The sequence below is a fragment of the Canis lupus genome, chromosome 20 (assembly GCF_011100685.1).
Source record: "Canis lupus familiaris isolate Mischka breed German Shepherd chromosome 20, alternate assembly UU_Cfam_GSD_1.0, whole genome shotgun sequence".
NCBI classification, from domain to species: domain Eukaryota; kingdom Metazoa; phylum Chordata; class Mammalia; order Carnivora; family Canidae; genus Canis; species Canis lupus.
The window spans coordinates 48,129,345-48,150,858 of NC_049241.1; the positions used below are offsets into that span (position 1 = coordinate 48,129,345).

A 21,514-nucleotide genomic window follows, 5' to 3' on the forward strand; every position below is an offset into this window, starting at 1 on the left:
CCAAATTGTGGAAGGAGCTTCAGTGTCCATCGAAAGATGAATGGATAAAGAAGATGTGCTCTATGTATACAATGGAATATTACTCAGCCATTAGAAACGACAAATACACACCATTTGCTTCCACATGGAGGGACCTGGAGGGTATTATGCTGAGTGAAATAAGTCAATCAGAGAAAGACAAACATTATATGTTCTCATTCTTTTGGGGAATATAAAAATTAGTGAAAGAGAATAAAGGAAAAGGAGTGAAAATATCAGTGAGGGTGACAAAACACGAGAGACACCTAACTCTGGAAAACGAACAAAGGGTAGTGGAAGGGGAGGTGGGTGGAGGTTGGAGTCACTGGGTGATGGGCACTGAGGGGGCACTTGGCGGGATGAGCACTGGGTGTTATGCTATGTGTTGGCAAATTGAACTCCAATAAAAAAATTTTTTTTCTTTTTTTTTTAATTTATGATAGTCATACAGAGAGAGAGAGAGAGGCAGAGACACAGGCAGAGAGAGAAGCAGGCTCCATGTACCAGGAGCCTGACGTGGGATTTGATCCGGGGTCTCCAGGATCACGCCCTGGGCCAAAGGCAGGCGCCAAACCACTGCGCCACCTAGGGATCCCCAATAAAAAAAATATTTTAAAAATAAAGAGAAACAGCTGGAACGCGGCAGAGAGAAAGGTCTTCGCTTCTAACAAGGTAGGAAGTTGGGAAAAAATAAAAAAGAATCAAGTTGGGGAGGGGCCCGTGAGGAGCTAGGCTAAAGCCCTGCAGCAAAAGCCTCTGGGATGGGAAAGCGCAACCCTGGAGAAGCAGGACTTTTAAAACATCCACACGGGATTCTTCCTGGATGGAAAGGCGCTTAGCAGGGAAATAGAGGAAGTGCGCCCGGGGGAGAGCATCCCACACACCGCAGGCCCAGCTCCGTAAAGGGCTGGAGCGCCTGCCAGGCCGGGCCTCGGGGAGAAGCCGGAAGGTTAGGAAGGGCCTCTGGGCGGAGGAGGCTGCACCTGCTGCCTTCAGAAGCCGGGCCCGGGAGCGTAATTCCAGCAGCGCAGACCCCGGATCTCAGGGCGCCAGGGGACACAGCCCACGATCCTGTGCTCCCCTCGGGACAGGCAGAGGCCGGAGGACACAGGACAGCGAGGATGCTCCTGCCACCCCGGGCCAGGAGCTGTGCAGATCCGCGGCCCCCGCCCCCGGAGCATCCAGGTCCTGCGGACTGAGAGCTGCAGTAGTTACTGCGGGAGTTGACTCCAGGGCTGGAGAGCTGGCCGCCGCCACTGTTGTTCCTCCTGGTGTCACTCTGTGCCTGGGACTCAGCAGGGCCGCCAGGGAGCAGGGGCCTCACAGGATAAACAGCTCCCACTAAGCCATACACCTGGCAGGGGTTGGGGCAGCTCCCTCAGGTGCACACACCTGAGAATCAGCACAGCAGGCCCCTCCCCCAGAAAACCAGCTGGAAGGACAGGGGAAGAGCAAGGTCTTGGCCAAGCAGCGCTGGAAATCTCCAGGGGAAGCTGAAGGATTTATAGTATATAGAACAGAGGGTACCCGTCCTATTTTTTTGTTTGTTTTTTGTTTTTCTTCCTTTTTCCAGTACAACTCGTTTTTATATCAGACTGTAAATTTCCAATTGTTTTTCTCTTTTCCCACCTTAACTACAATATTTTACCACCTCTTCATTTTTAAGAGTCTTCCTTTTTTGCTTTCATACTTCTACAATTACAGGTCCTAGATATATTTTCCACTTCCAGATTCCCTTCAACATACTCAACTTAATTTTGGGAGATAAACAAGATATGGGTTTTTGTTGTTGTTTTGCGTTTTTTATTTTCTCTGCCTCATTTTGCTCTACAATGGTGGAAGTTAATACTATCTAAAACACGAGCTAGGATAAGGTGCTAGGAGATTCACACATCAGGAAGGGGGCAAGTTCAGGAAGTTTAAGTAAAACAAACATCATGGAAACAAAAGAACTGGATTCCCTTGACCTCTAACCTAGTCTTTTGGGAACTGAGGTTCATTAGGAAAACATACTTTCTGTCTATAGGACTTTTCCACCTAGGAATCATGTGCTTAGAGATTGGAGTCACAAGAGGGAAATGTTCTTCACAATTATGGACTCAATGACAGCTCTTTAATTCCTAAATATTTAGCAAATATGTCATGAAACTGAGGTCTGTGTTGCCTCAAAGTTCATCTCAAAGAAATAGTTTTCCTCACATATGAAAAGGAAAACAGCAATTTTCTATAGATGGCAAGGCTGTGTCTCTACCAAAAGTAGTTGAGTTCTGAAGAAAGAATAATTAACTCTGGATTCACTCACTTATAACCTGGTCTGTTGGGAACACACCATCTCCGGGAAGACTTTCCTTTGTGTCCAGACCACTGCCCCACAGGGAAATCATGTGCTTAGAGATTGGAGGAACAGGAGAGAAACATGCCTCATGAATAGACAGAGGAAGCTTTATATATCCCCTGAGTGGCAGTCCCCCTACCTGTGCTACCATGGGCAGCATGGAACCTGGTTGTTGCCTCTGGAAACTTAAGTTTGGCTAGGAGATTAATGCCAGGCTCCTTCCTGCCATCTTGTGTGGGGACAGTTTAGTCACCATCATTCCCACCCAGGAGGAATTCAGACTGCCACATAGAGACTCCCTTAGAGTTCCTGTGCAGGTGAGTCCCATAGCCCAGCAGGTCCTGTAGGGAAGGGTCAAAGACAATTCAAACCAGGTGCATTGACCTGAGGTCAGCTGACAGCCACCAGTCTTGGCCAGAACCTAGATATCTCTATGTTCATTTGCTTGCCTGAAGAAATAATTACTGAATTCATTGATGATATTAAAGAAAAAAGTAGACAGAGCTAGGAGCACATGGGTGGTTATTGACAATGAAGTAAGGGGATAAAGTACTTCCATTAAAATAGAACACAACCTGTGAGTATTGCAATTAAAGGGAGTAGGAATATTAGGGATGGAGGGATGTTCAGTTAAGTCAAGGCATTTCTATTTCTTCTTTAAAATGGGGCTTATTGGACTCTGTTTCCATACTGATGAGAAAGGCCTAGACCAATTCATTGCTTGCAGATATGACCTTGCAACAGTAATTCATGATATCCATTTTCACAGCATCCCCTGTTACTCTGGATATTCACATGAAAACAATTATCTGACAAGTGAAAACTATGTGAAAGACTGTTGCTTTGCAATGATTTCATTACCAGAGAGCTGAATATACTTGTGGATTAGTTATTCATTGGTTTCTGTATTGTGTATTGTCTCTACCAGGTCTTTGCATTTGTACAGTGGGGCCAGGAGGATTTTATTCCCTTTTATGATTGTATTATATCAGACAAGGAATTGGAGGAGGGTTTTGTTTTTGTTTTATGAACTTTGCTGTTTGCATTGAGTTCTATTGTGTATGTGTATATATATGCAGAATTGTGTTTATTAGTAGTATAGGCTCAAACCTGTCAGTTATATAGTGTTCTCTACATTGTTTTTTAATTTTATTATTCTTACTGAAAAAATGAACTGTCACTTATATTCTTCACTTGCCAATCCTTGTGATAAGAAAATAGAAAATAAATGGTATTTTGTAAATTGATAATAACTCGCTTCTATATATATTTCCCACTTCTTTTCACTTCTCTGTCATTCCTCATGGATCCTTTTGGCTCTTTGTGATGAGATCTATTTCTAAAAGTTGCATCATCTTTATCCATCATCGCTTCTTTACATTTGACTGAAGATCACCTGTACCTTCCATAAGCATACCTGAATCCATATATCTTTATGTAAGAAAAATATTATCACTTAGATACTGCTTCCTCCCCAGCTATAAATGTCATTCTCTCATATTCTTTTATTTCACATGTTTGGACATTTAGTCTGGAATTAGCAACCCATCTTGATAGCACTCAATTATTTTTTTATGTCTTTATATACATTATTTTAGATCCTCATGTAATTTTGTTTCACACAGTTGTTTTGAAGCCACCATACTTGACCTAATTTCATTCCTCCCAACAAACTTTCTTCCTTAAGTTTTTAGTGTCTTTTAAAACTTCTGTTCCTAGATGGTGCACACACATTCACATTCATACACCATACAAATGGATTAGTATCCTGTGCTCATCATGAATGCTCTTAAAGTTCTGGGTCAGTCTTGTTTTCTACCTGTGCCAATTCCTACATCTTACTCAATGGTACCCCATGCACTTCCCTCAGTCAACGAGGGTAATGCTGATTTGTAATTTCAGGGTCAGCATAATATTTCACTATGTGGCTCTGCTACAAATACTTTGAAAGCTTCTTCTATTCTATTTCAATACCTTGATTGCTATTACAGCAATTCTACAAAAATATTTTGAGATTGTTATGTTAAAAATCTTGTTCTCCACAGGAGGAGATATTGTTCCCCAGGGGGACACTGAGCAATTTGGAGGTCATATGGGAGGTGTCAGGAGAGGCCAGGGATACTCTAAACATCCCTACAAAGCCCAGGACATACACCACCATGGAGAATGGGCTGGAACAGAATATCAGTAGCACTGAGATTAAGAACCGCTGAGTTAAAGAATATGTGTATTTTAATATTTACGTCTGCCTTCGTTTTCCCAACATTGTAACAGTTCATGTTTTTCCCAGAAAAATTAGAGAAACTTCTTTTGCTACCTGTTTAAAAATTCCAATCCAATCAGTGAAAGAGATATTTAACCTTGTCTCACAGGCTGATGGATATGCAAGTGATTTCTTGCTGTCTTCTTAAACCATTAATAAATTTGAGCAAATATTTATATATTTGATCACCAGGTTCATTGTTAGATACCTATGATTATCATATGTCCATAAACTCTATGCATATTCTGTAGCTAGCAGCATTATTGTTCAATGACTTTTGTTTTTTTTTTTTTTTTTTTGGAATGTTCAATGACTTTTGGTTGTATATATTGTCCATAAAATTTTTAAATTTTATATAGTTAAATATGTCTCTCTCCTTACTTCTGATTTTCCTGTCTTAATTACAATGGTTTTATTCATCTGTAGCTTGTATCCGTATTTTCCACCTTCACTTGAATGAACTGTTCCCATTTACACAGAGGTCTGTAATCCCTCTTAATTGTTTTTGATGTACAAGTCTAGGAACCACTTTATTTTCTTTCAGATGGATAGCATATGTGCCAGCTTGTATGAAACAACCTTTACCAAATAAATTGAAATACAACCTTGTCATATATGAAATGCCCATGTGCACCGAAACCTAGCTGCTGATTCCCTCAACAAAATGAAGATAGCACCAGCTAAGGCTAGAGAGTTCTAGGAAATTTCTATTCTTTATTCCCTAATGTCAAGATCATTGCTAAATTAATTACTGATCCATGTCAATATTGTTCAATTACTGCTATTGCACATCACATCTTAGTTCATTTCAGTGCTCCACTCAGTTTTGTCTAACATGGTTGCATGAAACCACTCTACATAGCTAGCTTAGATGTCTCTGCCCATCCTTTTAGGTCAGAACTTCTCATTTTCTCAATTTGTTTCCCTGTGAGTGTGCATATGCTCACATCTCATTTTGAAATCTACAGTGAACAATGTTGGTGAAGGCCCTACTCCTTTTGTGCTTGCATAATGATAGTGGAGTCACAGTACTAGAGTTTCAGGTGTGAATCTTATGGAGATGGTCATTTAGAGCCAGAGGACACAGATGGGTGCACAATTTTGAACATTGAGGTCTGAACTGGCTTTTGGATATTGTGCAAAGACCAGAAATGGGGCCAGAATGCACACACTGTGTCCAAAATCCAGCAGAATCCAAATCCCAGGAAAAGCCAAGAAAAGATGCTACATAAGGAAAGGGAGACGGAAGTCCCCACCCCCTTGAGGATCCTAAAAGGCATCTTGGTCAAATAAATTAGAGAGAGACATAGACAAAACAGTCTCCTCCTGCTCATCCTACCATACTGGACCATGCTGTGCTTGGCCTGTTTCCTCTGCTAAACTGCTGGTTTCTCCCCTTAGCACAATTTCCTCTCAGCACATTCACTCTCTAAGGCAAATGACACCATGAAGATACCACTACTTTTGTCTTCTGACTTAATTTAATTTTGCTCCTCTATTATTTTTTCAGGGACATCTGGGAGATACAAGAGTTGGAATGTTGTCTGAACCAGGGAGGCTTTCTTCCTCTTGGTCTCTCAGGTTTCAGCAACCACCTGAACCATTAGATCTTTTTGCCACCTTTGTTTGATTTCTCTCTCTCTCTCTCTCTCTCTCTCTCTCTCTCTCTCTCTCTCTCTCTCGTTTTTGAGCAGATTGTGTTTCTTTAAATACAGGATAGAAAATGAGTATGCTGGGATGATTTGTCAATTTTTTTGTCCATGGGAAACTTGCCAATTGGACTATCAGTTAGCATTTTACATTGTTTAAGGGAATGATCACTGACCTGGCCAGCTTGAGTTACCGCTGCTCCAGCTTCATCATTGGAACTAGGGATGAGGAGTCATGGTAAGAACACAACCCAGGGAGTAATGATCTGGAGTTGTGTGTGTGCACACATACATGGCAGCATATGTACTTGTGCATGCATGCATGCCACTTGTGGAGTGAGAACAGTCTTCAGAGTGGGGGTACATGGTCTATTATATTCTAAGGTGACTCTTACAGAGGCCAAAACTCAATTGCCTAATGGTATTCAGGAGGGGCTCTATTTCAATTTACAGGACTCTTTTGCAAGTAGATTATAAAATACAAGAAACATGTAATGTGCCTGAGTGATTCCTTTTATTGAAGTTTAACCAACAGCACTGCTTGACACCAGCTCTGATCGCTCTCCTGCTTATTCCCCTTCCCACACTTGCTTCCTTTTTTGGATTTGAGTAGTTCAAAGTAATATAATCCTCAGGGGCTCTGCAGAAGCCAATCCCTCTGTCTGCACACATTTCACCAGACATGCTCATGGCTCCTGCCCTCTCTTCCTTGAGGTCTCTGTTCAAATGTCACCTTGTTTACTGGTCTTCCCTAAACACCAATTACAGAATAACAGTCATATCCACTCTCTCCTTGATACCTACTCTTGTTCTCCTCATAGCACTTGACACCCTGTGATATATTATTATTTTATTTGTTTCTGTTCTTTTTCCATAATTGGATTATAGTGGCTTTTGGCTTTCAGTGTCCTATATTTATTGTCTAGACATAGACATTGCCTGGAACATGTTTGACACTCAATACATACTCCTTGAATGCATGAAATATATTCTTTTTTTAGGGAGAGAGAGAGATAGAGAGAAAGTGTGAACAGGGGAGGGACAGAGGGAATGGTAGAAAGAATCTAGAGCAGACTCCACACCCAGAGCAGAGCCTAATGTGGGGCTCGATCTCACTACCCTGAGATCATCACCTGAGCCACAATCAAGAGTCAGATCCCTATCTGACTGAGCCACCAAGTATCCTGAAAGATATTCTTAATAAAACAGTAAAGTGAATGACCTGTTGGGGGCAATGGGGAAAATGAAAACAAAAAGCCTAACTAGAGATGGAACGGGACAGAATCTCTTCAAGGGCACAATCCCTACACAAGATACTGAAATTAATAATTGACTGAAAAATATAAATAGTAGCATTTCAACTATATAAGCAATGCTGTTCATGTGAAAACAGATCATGTCTTTTTCCTCTTTCCTGGTAGTCAGTGCAACCACATGCAACCAAACAATGATACATGGATATCAGAATTCTTTCTTCTGGGATTTTCAGAGGGACCAGACTGGCAGCCACTCGTATTTGGGCTTTTCCTCTCCATGTACCTGATCACTGTGTTTGGAAACCTGCTCATCATCCTGGCCATCAGCTCTGACTCCCACCTCCACACCCCCATGTACTTCTTCCTCGCCAACCTGTCCTTTGTAGACATCTGTTTCACCTCTACCACTGTCCCCAAGATGCTGCTGAACATCCAGACTCAGAGCAAAGTCATCACCTATGCAGGCTGCATCACACAGATGTACTTTTTCATAATCTTTTCAGGGTTGGACATCTATCTCCTGGCTGTGATGGCTTATGACCGTTTTGTGGCCATCTGCCATCCCCTGCACTACATGGTCATCATGAACCCCCGGCTCTGTGGACTGCTAGTTCTGGTGTCCTGGATCATAAGTGTCTTGCACTCCTTTTTACAGACCTCAATGGTGTTGCAGCTGTCCTTCTGTACAGAGGTGGAAATCCCGCACTTTTTCTGTGAACTCAATCACATGATCCAACTTGCCTGTTCTGACATATTTCTTAATAACATGATGATATACTTTGCAGCTGTGCTCCTGGGGGGTGTTCCCCTGGCTGGGGTCCTTTACTCCTACTCTAAGATAGTTTCCTGCATACATAGAATATCATCAGCTCAGGGTAAGCATAAAGCATTTTCCACCTGTGCATCTCACCTCTCAGTTGTCTCTTTATTTTATTGTACAGCCCTAGGAGTGTACCTTAGCTCTGCTGCTCCCCAGAGCTCCTACACAAGTGCAGTGGCCTCAGTGATGTACACAGTGGTCACACCTATGCTGAACCCCTTCATCTACAGCCTGAGGAACAGAAACATAAAGAGGGCTCTGATGAAATTCTCTGGGCTGGAAGCTATCAAAAGGCCAGTTGTCCTATTGCTGAAGAATTTCCCATAATTGTAGGCCTCAAAGCCTTGGAGGCAAAAGTTAGGATTATTTTTTAAGATTTTTTTTATTCATTTATTCATGAGACACAGAGAGAAGGAGGGGGAGGCAGAGACACAGGCAGAGAGAGAAGCAGGCTCTATGCAGAGACACAGGCAGAGGGAGAAGCAGACTCCATGCAGAGAGTCTGATGTGGGATTCGAACAAGGGACTCCAGGACCACACCCCAAGCCGAAGGCAGGCGCTAAACCACTGAGCCACCCAGGGATTCCCAGAAGTTAGGATTTTTAAAAGAATATTGTGGAAATAGAACTTGCTTCTTTCATTTATTTCCTGGAATTTTAATTTTTTCAACTTCTCAGGACAACTTACTCATGTTATTAAGTTTTTCCCTTAATTTTCATCCTTTATTTCTTAATTTATTCCCAATCTTTGATATTAAAAAGTTACTAATTCCCATTTATCTCATGGAACTGCTTGGATTTCCTAAGAATCATTTCTTCCCAAAGGACAAAAATCTCCCCAAGTAATATGTCTTAGTTTTCCTAAAAGAAGTCATGAGTTACCACTATGATGGAAAAAATTCTATTTGACAACTGGGTCATTTCCTTAATATTATGTTACATTACAGATCTGAGACCACAGGTTTTCACTTTGTGTCTGTCATTTTTTTCTTTATCACTACCTTAACTGTTCTTCTTAATGAAGAAAATACTGGTGTGTTTTAAAACGTTCATCGGTTTTATTCTCCCAACTAGGATACTGTTCTCTGCTCAGGCTCTATGTCCCCATTGCTTACATTAGTCACTGGCAGACCTGATTATCAAATACATATCTACCAATGGAGTCTACATGGAAACAGAAATTTGAATAAACGGAATGATTTTTTTAATATTTACTTATTTGAGAGAGAGAGCATGAGTGGAACGGGCAGAGGAAGAGGGAGAGGGAGAGAATCTCAGGCAGACTCAATGCTAAGCACAAACTCCCCACATGGGACTCAATTCCAGAATCATGAGGTCACAACCTGAGATGAAACCAAGAGTCAGTTACTCAACTGGCTGTGCCACCTAGGTGCCCCTGGAATACATAGGATGATTTAATATGAACTTGGAGTCAAAGATCACCTCGAATATGATAAGGCAAATTTTAAACTGTCCCTCGTATCACTATGCACTACATTTCTTTTTAAGCTGTACATCTCTCAACCAAATATGAAATACAGTAGCAGTATGTGTAAGGAGATTTACTCACTGGGATGAACAATTGATTAGAGACAAAGGGCTTATAAAGAAAAAAACACAAAATATTGATTAAATAAATTAAATAAGACATAATTATGGTATGATAGGTTGTGTTCATGCTTGGAAAATTTCAATTAAAAAAATCGTTTTAAAGGTTTTATTTATTTATTCATAGAGACACAGAGAGAGAGAGGCAGAGAGAGAAGCAGGCTCCATGCAGAGAGCCTGACATGGGACTCAATCCAGGGTCTCCAGGATCATGCCCTGGGCTGCAGGCAGTACCAAACCGCTGCGCCACTGGGGCTGCCCTTAAAATTTAATTTTAGGATGGGTTTTTAAAAAAAATTTCCCCCAAGCCCCCTTTTTATTATTTTCATATTGTTGATAAATCTGTAGATATTTTGGGTAGTATTGCCATCTTAATAACATTAAATTTTAATTTAAATTCCCTCTAACAACACCTAACTCTGGGAAACGAACAAGGGGTAGTGGAAAGGGAGGTGGGCAGGGGGTTGGGGTGACTGGGTGATGGGCACTGAGGGGAGCACTTGACAGGATGAGCACTGGATGTTATGCTATGTGTTGGCAAATTGAACTCCAATAAAATAAATAAATAAATAAATAAATAAATAAATAAATAAATAATTACCTCTAACATAGCTTTGTTCTCAAACTGTGCTCCACAGACCAGGACTTACAGCATCAACGGCATGGCATGGGGAGCTTTTTTTTTTTTTTTTAATTTTTATTTATGATAGTCACAGAGAGAGAGGCAGAGACACAGGCAGAGGGAGAACCAGGCTCCATGCACCGGGAGCCCGATGTGGGATTCGATCCCGGCACTCCAGGATCGCGCCCCGGGCCAAAGGCAGGCGCCAAACCGCTGTGCCACCCAGGGATCCCCCCATGGGGAGCTTTTTAGAAATGCAGTCGCTGGGCCCCTGGGGGTCTGATGAGTCAGAATTTGCATTTCAACTACAATCGCTGGTGAATTGTGTGCACAGAAAGGTTGGAGAAGGTTTCCTCACCTTCTCATCATTGACCCTTGGAACTGGATAGTTAATTTTGTTGGATGCTGTCCTGTGGATTGTGGTATTCGACAGCATCCTTTCAGATATGGCCAATAACAAGGGCATCTCTGCTGGAGGACCACTACCCCAGATTTTCAGAACTGGAAGCATCCTACATAATTCCAATTAAGACTATATCCCTTACTTGGTTTATGTCTTGGAGAACATTAAATCCGACTGAGCCCCATTTCTCCAATAGAGAATAGAGCTCATAAAAGTACTATTTCATAGAATGAACTGTGCAATCTTGGCCTGGACAGGACATTGTTCTTTCTTTGGAGCCCTAAGTCTGGTTGGGAGACCAATGCCTCACCCCTTCCTCCTGTCTTATATGGGACAGAGCTTCAGTCTCCAATATCAGCCTCCAGGGAGGCTATCTTGGCTTCCTGCCTGCTTCCCTCACTAAGGTTAATTATTCCTAGCTTTTGATTTAAAGTGAGAGATTGTCTAACTCTTTCTTTCACTTGAACACTTGCAGGCCATTGTAGGGTTGCTAATGGGCCTAATATCAATATTGTCGTGTCTTGGGGAACAGGGAGACCTGAGGAGAGGGGAGGAAATGGAGAACAACCAGTCAGTGGATGCATAACAATACACACCATTTGTCCATTAAGTTTTCTCTCTTATGTGTATAGTTTGTGAAGCCCCAAAACAATTACAATAGTAATTTCAAAAATCATGGATCACAAATCATCATAACAAATATAATAATGAAAAAGTTTGAAATATTGCAAGAATTACCCAATTCTGACACAGAGACACAAAGTGAACAAATGTCATTAGATAATTGGTACCAATAGACTTGCTCCATGTAGGCTTGTCACAAACATTCAATTTGTAAAAAATGTAATATCTGAAAAGTGTGAAAAAGTGCAATAAAAAAGTCACACCTGTTTGTGCTGTCATATATATGTCATATGATTTCCAAAGTCACACATACAAATGACATGAAATTCCAAGTTAATGACATAAGTGACTAGGTCAGAGTTCCTAGTCAAGTGAATGTATTCATTGGTAGATTACTGTCAGCAAAACACAGGACTATTGTGTGATTTTCTGCACTATGGAGGAAAAGATCTAAGAAGTGTGGAAACATATCACTGAGGGATAGATTTAGCTGGGGACCATAAAAGCAGAGAAGAAAAAACCTGTACAAGGACAAGCCACTTAGGACATATTAGGAAGCAAAAGTGATAATATGGGGTGATGCTAGCTAGTTAAAAGGTGTGCAAAGTGAGTAGAAATTCTGGATGGATCTTTTTTGGGTCTCTCTTCTGACTTTCCCTAGCATCACTAAAAAAGACAAGGAAAATTTTCCCAAAATGAGACTGTATTACAAAATTTCCTTGAGGCAATTCCAGATGGTTTGGATAGAGATAACTGACTGTGATTGACCTCAAGTATTAAAATCTAGTCCCTAACCTGGTCTATCTAGTTAGAGCACTGATCCTTTCCTTTCCTTTTTACATTAGTAAAAATGAAGGGATATTGTTAAGGATCTAAAGACAGAGTGGGTTGCTGTCCATGAACTTAAATAAGGGAAATAGATTGCTGGCTGAGTCAGGTAATAAAATCAAGAGTTATTAGGAACTATCATAAATTCTGAGCACCCTCACTCTGCCCAAAGTACACATGTTCCCCTTCCATACCCAACACAATGCCTGGCACCTTGAGATATGTGTTATGGACTGAATTGTGTCCCTTAAAATTCATAGATTGAAGCTCAAATCCCCAGTATGATTGTATTCACATATTTCAGGAAGTGATAAAGTTAAGTAAAGTCAGAAGGGTGGGCCCTAACCCATTTGGGTTGGGTTGCATCGGTGGGTTTATAAGATGAAAAGATCTCTCTTTCTCTTTCTCTTTCTCTTTCTCTTTCTCTTTCTCTTTCTCTTTCTCTTTCTCTTTCTCTCTCTCTCTTTCTTTCTCCCTCTCTCTCTCTCCTCACATGCGCTGAGAAAATAACAGTTGAAAACCAATAATGAAGGCAGCTGCCTACAAGCCAGAAAGAAATCTCTCATCAGAACCCAACCATAAATAACAATAATAATAATAATTTTAGACTTAAAAAAAGAACCCAACCATAATTGCACATGATCTTTGACTTCCATCCTTCATAAATGTGAGAAAATAAATAAATTTCTGTGATTTAAGCTATCCAGTCTCTGGTATTTTCTTATAGCAGCTCAAGCTGACTAATACAATGTGTACATCTACTTAATGAATGAAGGAGTAAATTTCCTTTAGATAAATTACCCAAATGTTATTAATTTCTGAGCATTACATGTTTTTTAAAGAAATTTTGGCTTTTGATGAAAAGATTGTATAAGTGTAAGGCAGCAATATACTATGAGCCCTGACTCTGGTTCTCACTCCTAGGGGAAGCCTTTCTTATCTCCTCAGAACTATACTCCAGGAAGAGGAGAGAAGGAGAATTTCAGACATTCTCAGATAAACAAAAGCTGATCCAGTTAAATTCCTACTAGACCCACCCTCCAAAAAAGCCAAAGGGAGTCCTTCACGTTGAAATGACACTAGACAGTAGTTTGAAGTCATATGAAGCTATAAAGATTTCTGTTAAAGTTAAGTATATGACCAAATACAAAAACCAGCATTTTATAATTTTGGACTTTAACACCACATTTGATGTGTGTATTTACAATACGACTGCTAAACAATAATTACATGAATTTCAATATTGATAAAATGATGGATGGAACTATATGAGTAGAGTTTTGTATATGACTGAAGTCAAGTTGGTGTCAGCTCAAATTAGATTGTTACAAGTTCATGATGTTGCATGTAATCCTCATGGTAACAAACAAAGATTTGCCTATAAAGTACAGGCAAAGAAGAAATGAGAAGGAAATCAAAAGTGTCACTACACAAATCAAATCAAAACTAAAAAAGTCTTGAAAAAACAATTCCCTATACATTTTTAAGTTGAAATTACTCCAAGTATCTTCTCCAACCACAGGGAATGAATCTAGAACTCAATATAGGAGGGAAAAGTGGAAAATTCACAAATATGTGAAAAATTAAACAGCACACTCAAACAACCAGTTGACAAAGGAAGAAATCAAAGGGAAATTAGAAATTACCTTCAGATAAATGGAAATAAAGTCACAGCATACATAAGTTTATGGGATGAAATAAAAGCAGTGCTGTGTGGATTTATCTTCTATGATTCAACATCTAACTCCCAAGAATGCCTTAGGAAAGGGGTTGGAGACTGTAGTATTCATCAAAAGATTGAGAAATACCTTGGTGAGGTTTGTGACACCTCTGAAGAGCTCCATAGTGGTTGTTCCCTGCATGACAAAGCTAACATAACATGGGAGATGCTGAGATTGAAATAGGTTTATCCTAGGTTCAATAGTGTGGCATCATGAACTGGCAGAGACCAAGTGGATGTCATTCAATGTAAGAGGCAAGGAATTTATTATTAACTTAATATGTAGAAGGATCAATATTTTAATCAAAATTGATTGAACCACAGGGATTTTTGAAAAAGATAATTGACTGTGATGCCTCCATGAATAAAAGTGAAGAGCATCTTATTAAGATCCCATCCATTTATAGAACTAAGAAAAATTGTAGTTCTTATAAAAAGAAACGTGGCCCAAATCACCATAATTAAGAGTCACAATCACTCACTTGATTCTCAGACCTGAGAGTGTTCACTGATACTGACCTTCGAATGATGGGACCAGCTCACCTTGAAAGAACACTAAAACTGCAACAGACTTTAAGCAAAGATGCTTCTCCTGACTTTAAACAAAGATGCTTCTGTGTTGGATCTGGCTCCTAATGGGTTATGAGGTCTGACTGTGCACATCTCATCCCATTCTATGTTGGTAGATGCAAAGTATGGGAAGCTTAAAATTGGCCAAGGTGAGAGATTTATACTATGGAAACTGGAAAATACTGCAATCAGGCATTTTTCTACCTTTCATTTTCTTTTTAAAATATTTTATTCATGTATTTTAAGAGAGAGAGTGTGTAAACAAGGGAAGGGGCAGAGAAAGAGGGAGAGAGAATCTCAAGTACCTTTCATTGCTGACCATAGAGCCCAACTCAGGGCTTGATCGCACAACCCTGAGATGATGACTTGAGCCAAAATCAAGAGTAGGAATCCCAAATAGGCAACTACCATTATGGCATACAAATTAGTGAGGTCAATTCTGGATCAGGTAATGATAAATAATAAAGCCTTATTTAACTTTACTTATTCTGTTTCATAAAGCATATTTCAGGTCCATAGCTATATACTGTTATTAGGACTGAATTTTGGCCTGCCAAGATGGAAAAGTCATAGATGGCAATTGGCAAAATACCCACGATGCTTTTATAATCTGAGCAAGGGGCATTATGGTAGGAGTTACTATGATAAATCTCCTTATCGTGTTCTTGCCTACCAAAATATTAAGAATAACAATGCATCCTAGGGAACTTACAAAGATTAATAATATGATCAATGCTTGAATGTCAGAGCTTGTCATTTCTATTGTGCTACCCTTACGTTTTGAATGGTGCAGAAGAAAATTAGATCTTAGAAAGTGAATGTGGATTATTGCAAACTTTATCCAAGGGTGGCCCCAATTCCTTCTGCTATTGCCATGTGCTCAATTCCTTTTTTTATTATTTTTTTATTTTTTTATTGGAGTTCAATTTGCCAACATATAGCATAACACCCAGTGCTCATCCCGCCAAGTGCCCCCCTCAGGGCCCATCACCCAGTCCCTCCCACCCCCCGCCCACCTCCCTTTCCACCACCCCTTGTTCGTTTCCCAGAGTCAGGAGTCTCTCATGTTCTGTCTCCCTTTCTGATATTTCCCACTCATTTTTTCTCCTTTCCCCTTTATTTCCTTTCACTATTTTTTATATTCCCCAAATGAATGAGACCATATAATGTTTGTCCTTCTCCGATTGACTTATTTCACTCAGCATAATACCCTCCAGTTCCATCCACATCAAAGCAAATGGTGGGTATTTGTTGTTTCTAATGGCTGAGTAATATTCCATTGTATACATAAACCACATCTTCTTTATCCATTCATCTTTCGATGGACACCGAGGCTCCTTCCACAGTTTGGCTATTGTGGACATTGCTGCTATAAACATTGGCGTGCAGGTGTCTCGGCTTTTCACTGCATCTGTATCTTTGGGGTAAATCCCCAGTAGGAGCACTGGGTGCTATATATAAGTGATGAATCACCTAATTCTACCCCAGAAATTAATACTGCACTGAATGTCAACTAACTAGAATTTGAAAAGAAAAAAAAAAGCAGTGTTGCTTTTCTGGGATGAAGTATAGAAACTCCCATGTGACACCTGCACCCCAATGTTTATAGCAGCAATGTCCACAATAGCCACACTGTGGAAGGAGTCTCGGTGTCCATCGAAAGATGAATGGATAAAGAAGATGTGGTATATGTATACGTGTGCTCAATTCCTAAAGTGGATTAACACAGTTGGTACATAGCCCTTGATATGTCTAATGAATTTTCTTTGAGAGCAGATAATACAAAGGGTAGCTCCTCTCATCCAGCACAGGATGTATCACACGTTTATTCCTCCAGCTCTTCCTATAATGCTGTTAGCACCAAATCTTCTGTATCACACATATTTGCTGCTGAAAATTTGATGTACTGGATTCTATTTCCCAGGCTGAAACCCCCCTAAAATATAATGAGATCAAAGTTTTATTTTTTTTTTTGATTTTTTTTTCACCCAAGAGCCCCTCATTTATTATTTTAAAATTTTTATTTTTTTTTAATTTATTTTTTATTGGTGTTCAATTTACTAACATACAGAATAACACCCAGTGCCCGTCACCCATTCACTCCCACCCCCCGCCCTCCTCCCCTTCTACCACCCCTAGTTTGTTTCCCAGAGTTAGCAGTCTTTACGTTCTGTCTCCCTTTCTGATATTTCCCACACATTTCTTCTCCCTTCCCTTATTTTCCCTTTCACTATTATTTATATTCCCCAAATGAATGAGAACATATAATGTTTGTCCTTCTCCGACTGACTTACTTCACTCAGCATAATACCCTCTAGTTCCATCCACGTTGAAGCAAATGGTGGGTATTTGTCATTTCTAATAGCTGAGTAATATTCCATTGTATACATAAACCACATCTTCTTTATCCATTCATCTTTCGTTGGACACCGAGGCTCCTTCCACAGTTTGGCTATCGTGGCCATTACTGCTAGAAACATCATACCCTCAAAACTATAGAACACTTCTGAAAGAAATTGAGGAAGACACAAAGAGATGGAAAAATATTCCATGCTCATGGATTGGCAGAATTAATATTGTGAAAATGTCAATGTTACCCAGGGCAATATACACGTTTAATGCAATCCCTATCAAAATACCATGGACTTTCTTCAGAGAGTTAGAACAAATTATTTTAAGATTTGTGTGGAATCAGAAAAGACCCCGAATAGCCAGGGGAATTTTAAAAAAGAAAACCATATCTGGGGGCATCACAATGCCAGATTTCAGGTTGTACTACAAAGCTGTGGTCATCAAGACAGTGTGGTACTGGCACAAAAACAGACACATAGATCAGTGGAACAGAATAGAGAATCCAGAAGTGGACCCTGAACTTTATGAGATCAAAGTTTTAAATAAAGTACAAAAGATAGTTACTTGTCATGTATGAAAAAATTAAGAGACTGAATCCTTGAAATAGCATAAATTGCAGATTATCATCATTCTGTGAGCTGATAACATTATCATGACTTAGGTCTTCTAGGGTTTTAAGCGTTGTTACTTACAATCAAGTCTCTATTTTCATAGAGATAATACCCCTATGCACAGAATGTTTTTTGGCTGAAGAGTTTTTTAAGGGATTGCTTTATGTCTTTGTTTTTAAGACTGTAAATAAAGGGGTTCAGCATGGGTGTGACCACTGTATACATCACTGAGGCTATGGCACTTGTCCTGGAGTTTTGTGAACCAGTAGAACTGAGGTAGACCCCAAGGCCTGTGCAGTAGAACAAGGAGACAACTGAAAGGTGAGACCCACATGTGGAAAATGCTCTATACTTGCCTCCAGCTGATGAAATTCTCAAAATGGAGGTTACAATCTTAGAGTAAGAGAAGAGAATTCCAGTAAGAGGAACAACACCAACAAGTCCAGTAGCAAAATACATAACTATATCATTGAGAAAGGTGTCAGAACAAGCAAGTTGGACCAATTGATTAAGTTCACAGAAAAAGTGAGGGATTTCCAAATCATTACAAAAAGAGAGCCGTAAAACCATTAAGCTCTGTGACAATGACTGCAGGGCAGTCATAATTCAGCATGCCATAAGCAGGAGCCCACAGACCCAAGGGTTCATCATGACCATATATTGTAGGGGGTGACAGATGGCCACAAACCGGTCATAAGCCATCACCGTCAGAAGGAAGTTATCCAGATCTCCAAAAAGCATGAAGAAATATACCTGGGTGATATATTCTGCATAGGTAATGAATTTTCTCTGTGTCTGGATATTCAACAGCATTTTGGGGACTGTGGTGGAGGTGAAACAGATGTCTGCAAAAGAGAGATTAGAGAGGAAGAGGTACATGGGCGTGTGGAGGCAGGAGTCAGTGATAATTGCCAGGATGATGAGTAGGTTCCCAATGAAAGTTACCAGGTACATGGACAGAAAAAAATCCAAAAAGGAGGGACTGTAGTAATACCTCTTCTGAGAGCCCCAGGAGGATAAATTCTGAAACACATGTTTGATTTTCTGGTTCCATGTAGCTAATGAAACTGATGGAAAAGAGACAAAACAATGAAAATTTAGCCACAGTTACCATGTACAGTTACTGAAATAAAATGCTGAAGGTCCCAATGGGGAAAGGCAAGGAGAAAGATTAATAGAATAAGTTTAGGGTAGTATAATTGGTCCATAAACTAGATCTAGGAATGGATTGAGGAGCTGGGACTCTGTTTTTGATTAAGGTTAGCTTTTGTTAACTTGACCTAGAGCTTTCCAGCTTATACAGACCCAGTAAGAATTTAGTCACCTTTCTATGTAGTTCTCTTTTATGAACACCATGATGAACTAACCAACACCATGCATTGGACCAAGTCAGACTATTCCAGAGGAGGCTTTCACTCTGCTGTCCACTACACCACCCCTACTTTGCTTTTAGTGGTTGATGCTGCCACTTGGCCCCTAGAATCCCGAGATACAATAGCTCCCATTGTATTTGGGTTTTGCAGTTTGATAGCTGAAGTTCCCACCGTATGATCTAGCCTACAGAGAAGATCACAGAGCTCTTCAAGGATGCTGGAACTCCCCTCACAAATTTATTTCTCACAGTTATGGTGAAAGGTATGTCTTCTGACCTCTTCCAGCAGGGATGAGTAGGTCAAATCTATGTTAACACTCCAATCTCCCTAAGCCTCTACATCCATCCTCTTCATTAAATCAAAAGAGGTCTGGCATTTCCAACTCACCCACTGTGGTCTACCCTTGGTCCATGATTCAACCAAATTGTAAGGTTCCCAAGCTGCAACATGGAATGTAGAAACTCTGCATGATAACCCATATTGATAAATTCAACCTGTTCCAACTTTATGTGGTTTCTCTTATTTTCCCACTCTCTTAATATATTCATTCCCACACATGTTCCCTAGATTTCTGTCTGTGTAACATAGAAAACTCAAGTAGTTCTTTTGGAGTGAAACATACCTCTTCACAGGTCATTCTGCACCTTACCCTTTAGTGGCCTACTGGGCCTACTGGTACCTGAGTCTAGTTATGGATCTAGAAACAAAGAGGAAAGATGAGGGTGAGACCTGAGGAGACTCCACACTGTGTTGTGTAGCAGCTGCCTGGTGGGGAGGCATTAGCTTCCTCAGGCAAAGCAGGGTCAAACTCTCAGAGTGAAGTGGAAAAGTTACACCACTGTGGGTGTGAAGGCAACTACCACTGGGGCTATGGATTACCCTACCATCCACAGGGGAGGATTAGGGTTAGGGAGGTCAAACCCACTGGGGTGGGGATGCAGCTTCCACTGGCAAAGAAGACTTATCAGACTTAGGAGTTCAATTCTCCAGCTTCATCAAGGCCTTCTCACATGTCCTCATTCCAACATGCAGGATCCCATTCCTTCCCAAGCAGTGCCTCCAATTTAACTGTAGACACCCCATATGGCTACTCATTCAGCTTGCATTATAATGCAGCCAGTCACAGGATGAGATTTTCAGCAATCCTAGCCTTGAAGATACAGGAGATAAATATCTTCCAGGGCACACATAAAAGTTTTCAGATCATTTATAAGGCATTTGAACTGAGATTCAAACATGTGACCTAATCTTTTTCTTTCCCAGACTTTTTTTAGTAACATTATGAGCAGGCCATCAATCTCAGTATATTCATTAGTTTGCAACAATGTTGGAAAGTATCAGATACACAGCCACCCAGATCATCCCTTTTTACAATTGGTTTATTAGAAGTATCCAATGGAAATATTTTGCAAATCTCTATTGTTCTCATTATTGATGGAGATAGAGTCATTAGTATCTTTAATCTAATCATATTTGAGAGCTAATTCCAGAAAATCCAGAACCAATTCAAAGCACTCACATTGGAAAACATAAACAATTGAATGAATGAATGAATGAATGAATGGAAAAAATCTCCTGTACAAAAAAAACAATCATGTACATAGATATTCCATTCTCAAGGAAGTGGAAACTAACCTACCAACAGTGAATTGTGGGCAAAACATAGTATCTACTCATAAAAAGTACAGTATGGAAAGGAGGGAAAAATAATAACTTTACAGTGGACAAACCTGTAAACAGCAGCTCAATCATATGTTCAAGTTCAGGGCAAAGTAACAGTGATAGTTTGTATCCTCAATATAAAGTGATAAAAATGACAACCTCCATGTGTTTCGCCCAAAAAAATTCATAACTCTAATCTAATCATGAGATAACTATCAGACAAATTTCAAGTAATGTAATACTTTTCAAAATATCTGACCATTAGCTCTCAAAGCTATCAAGTTCTTCAAAAGAATGAAAGTCCGAGGAACTTTCATAGCCAATAGATACCCAAAGAGAAATGATGGCTAAATGAATGCATTCTGGATGACAGATGTTAATAATGGGGAAACTGGTATTCTTTGCAATTTCCTTGTAAACCTAAAACTGTCTTTTGGGTGTTAAGTTTGGTAAGTTATTTATAGATTTTGGATACTAACCCTTTATGAGATATGTCATTTGAAAATATCTTCTACCATTCTGTGGCCTGCCTTTTAGTTTCATTGATTGTTTCCCTCCCTGTGCAGAAGCTTTTTATCTTGATGAAGTCCCAATGGTTCATTTTTGTTTTTGTTTCTCTTGCCTTTGGAAGTGTGCCTAATAAGAAGTTGCTATGGCTGAGGTGAAAGGGACTCTTAATGATGGAGAACATTGCTGGAGGGGATGTGGGTGGGGAATGGACTACATGGGTGATGGGTATTAAAGAAGACACTTATGATGAGTACTGGGTGTTGTATGTAAGTGATGAATTCTAATCTGGAA

The 21,514-nt window shown here is 40.0% G+C and overlaps 1 protein-coding gene and 1 pseudogene across 1 annotated transcript; one reads left to right on the plus strand and one right to left on the minus strand.

The window, feature by feature from the left end:
• Positions 1 to 7,798: 7,798 nt before the first annotated feature.
• On the plus strand, positions 7,799 to 8,654 carry OR7A69 (olfactory receptor family 7 subfamily A member 69). The gene is given in 3 exon segments (XM_038565375.1): positions 7,799 to 8,153; positions 8,439 to 8,605; positions 8,607 to 8,654. Coding segments are annotated over 3 exon segments (570 nt in total).
• OR7A72P (olfactory receptor family 7 subfamily A member 72, pseudogene) lies at positions 17,796 to 18,732 on the minus strand (annotated as a pseudogene).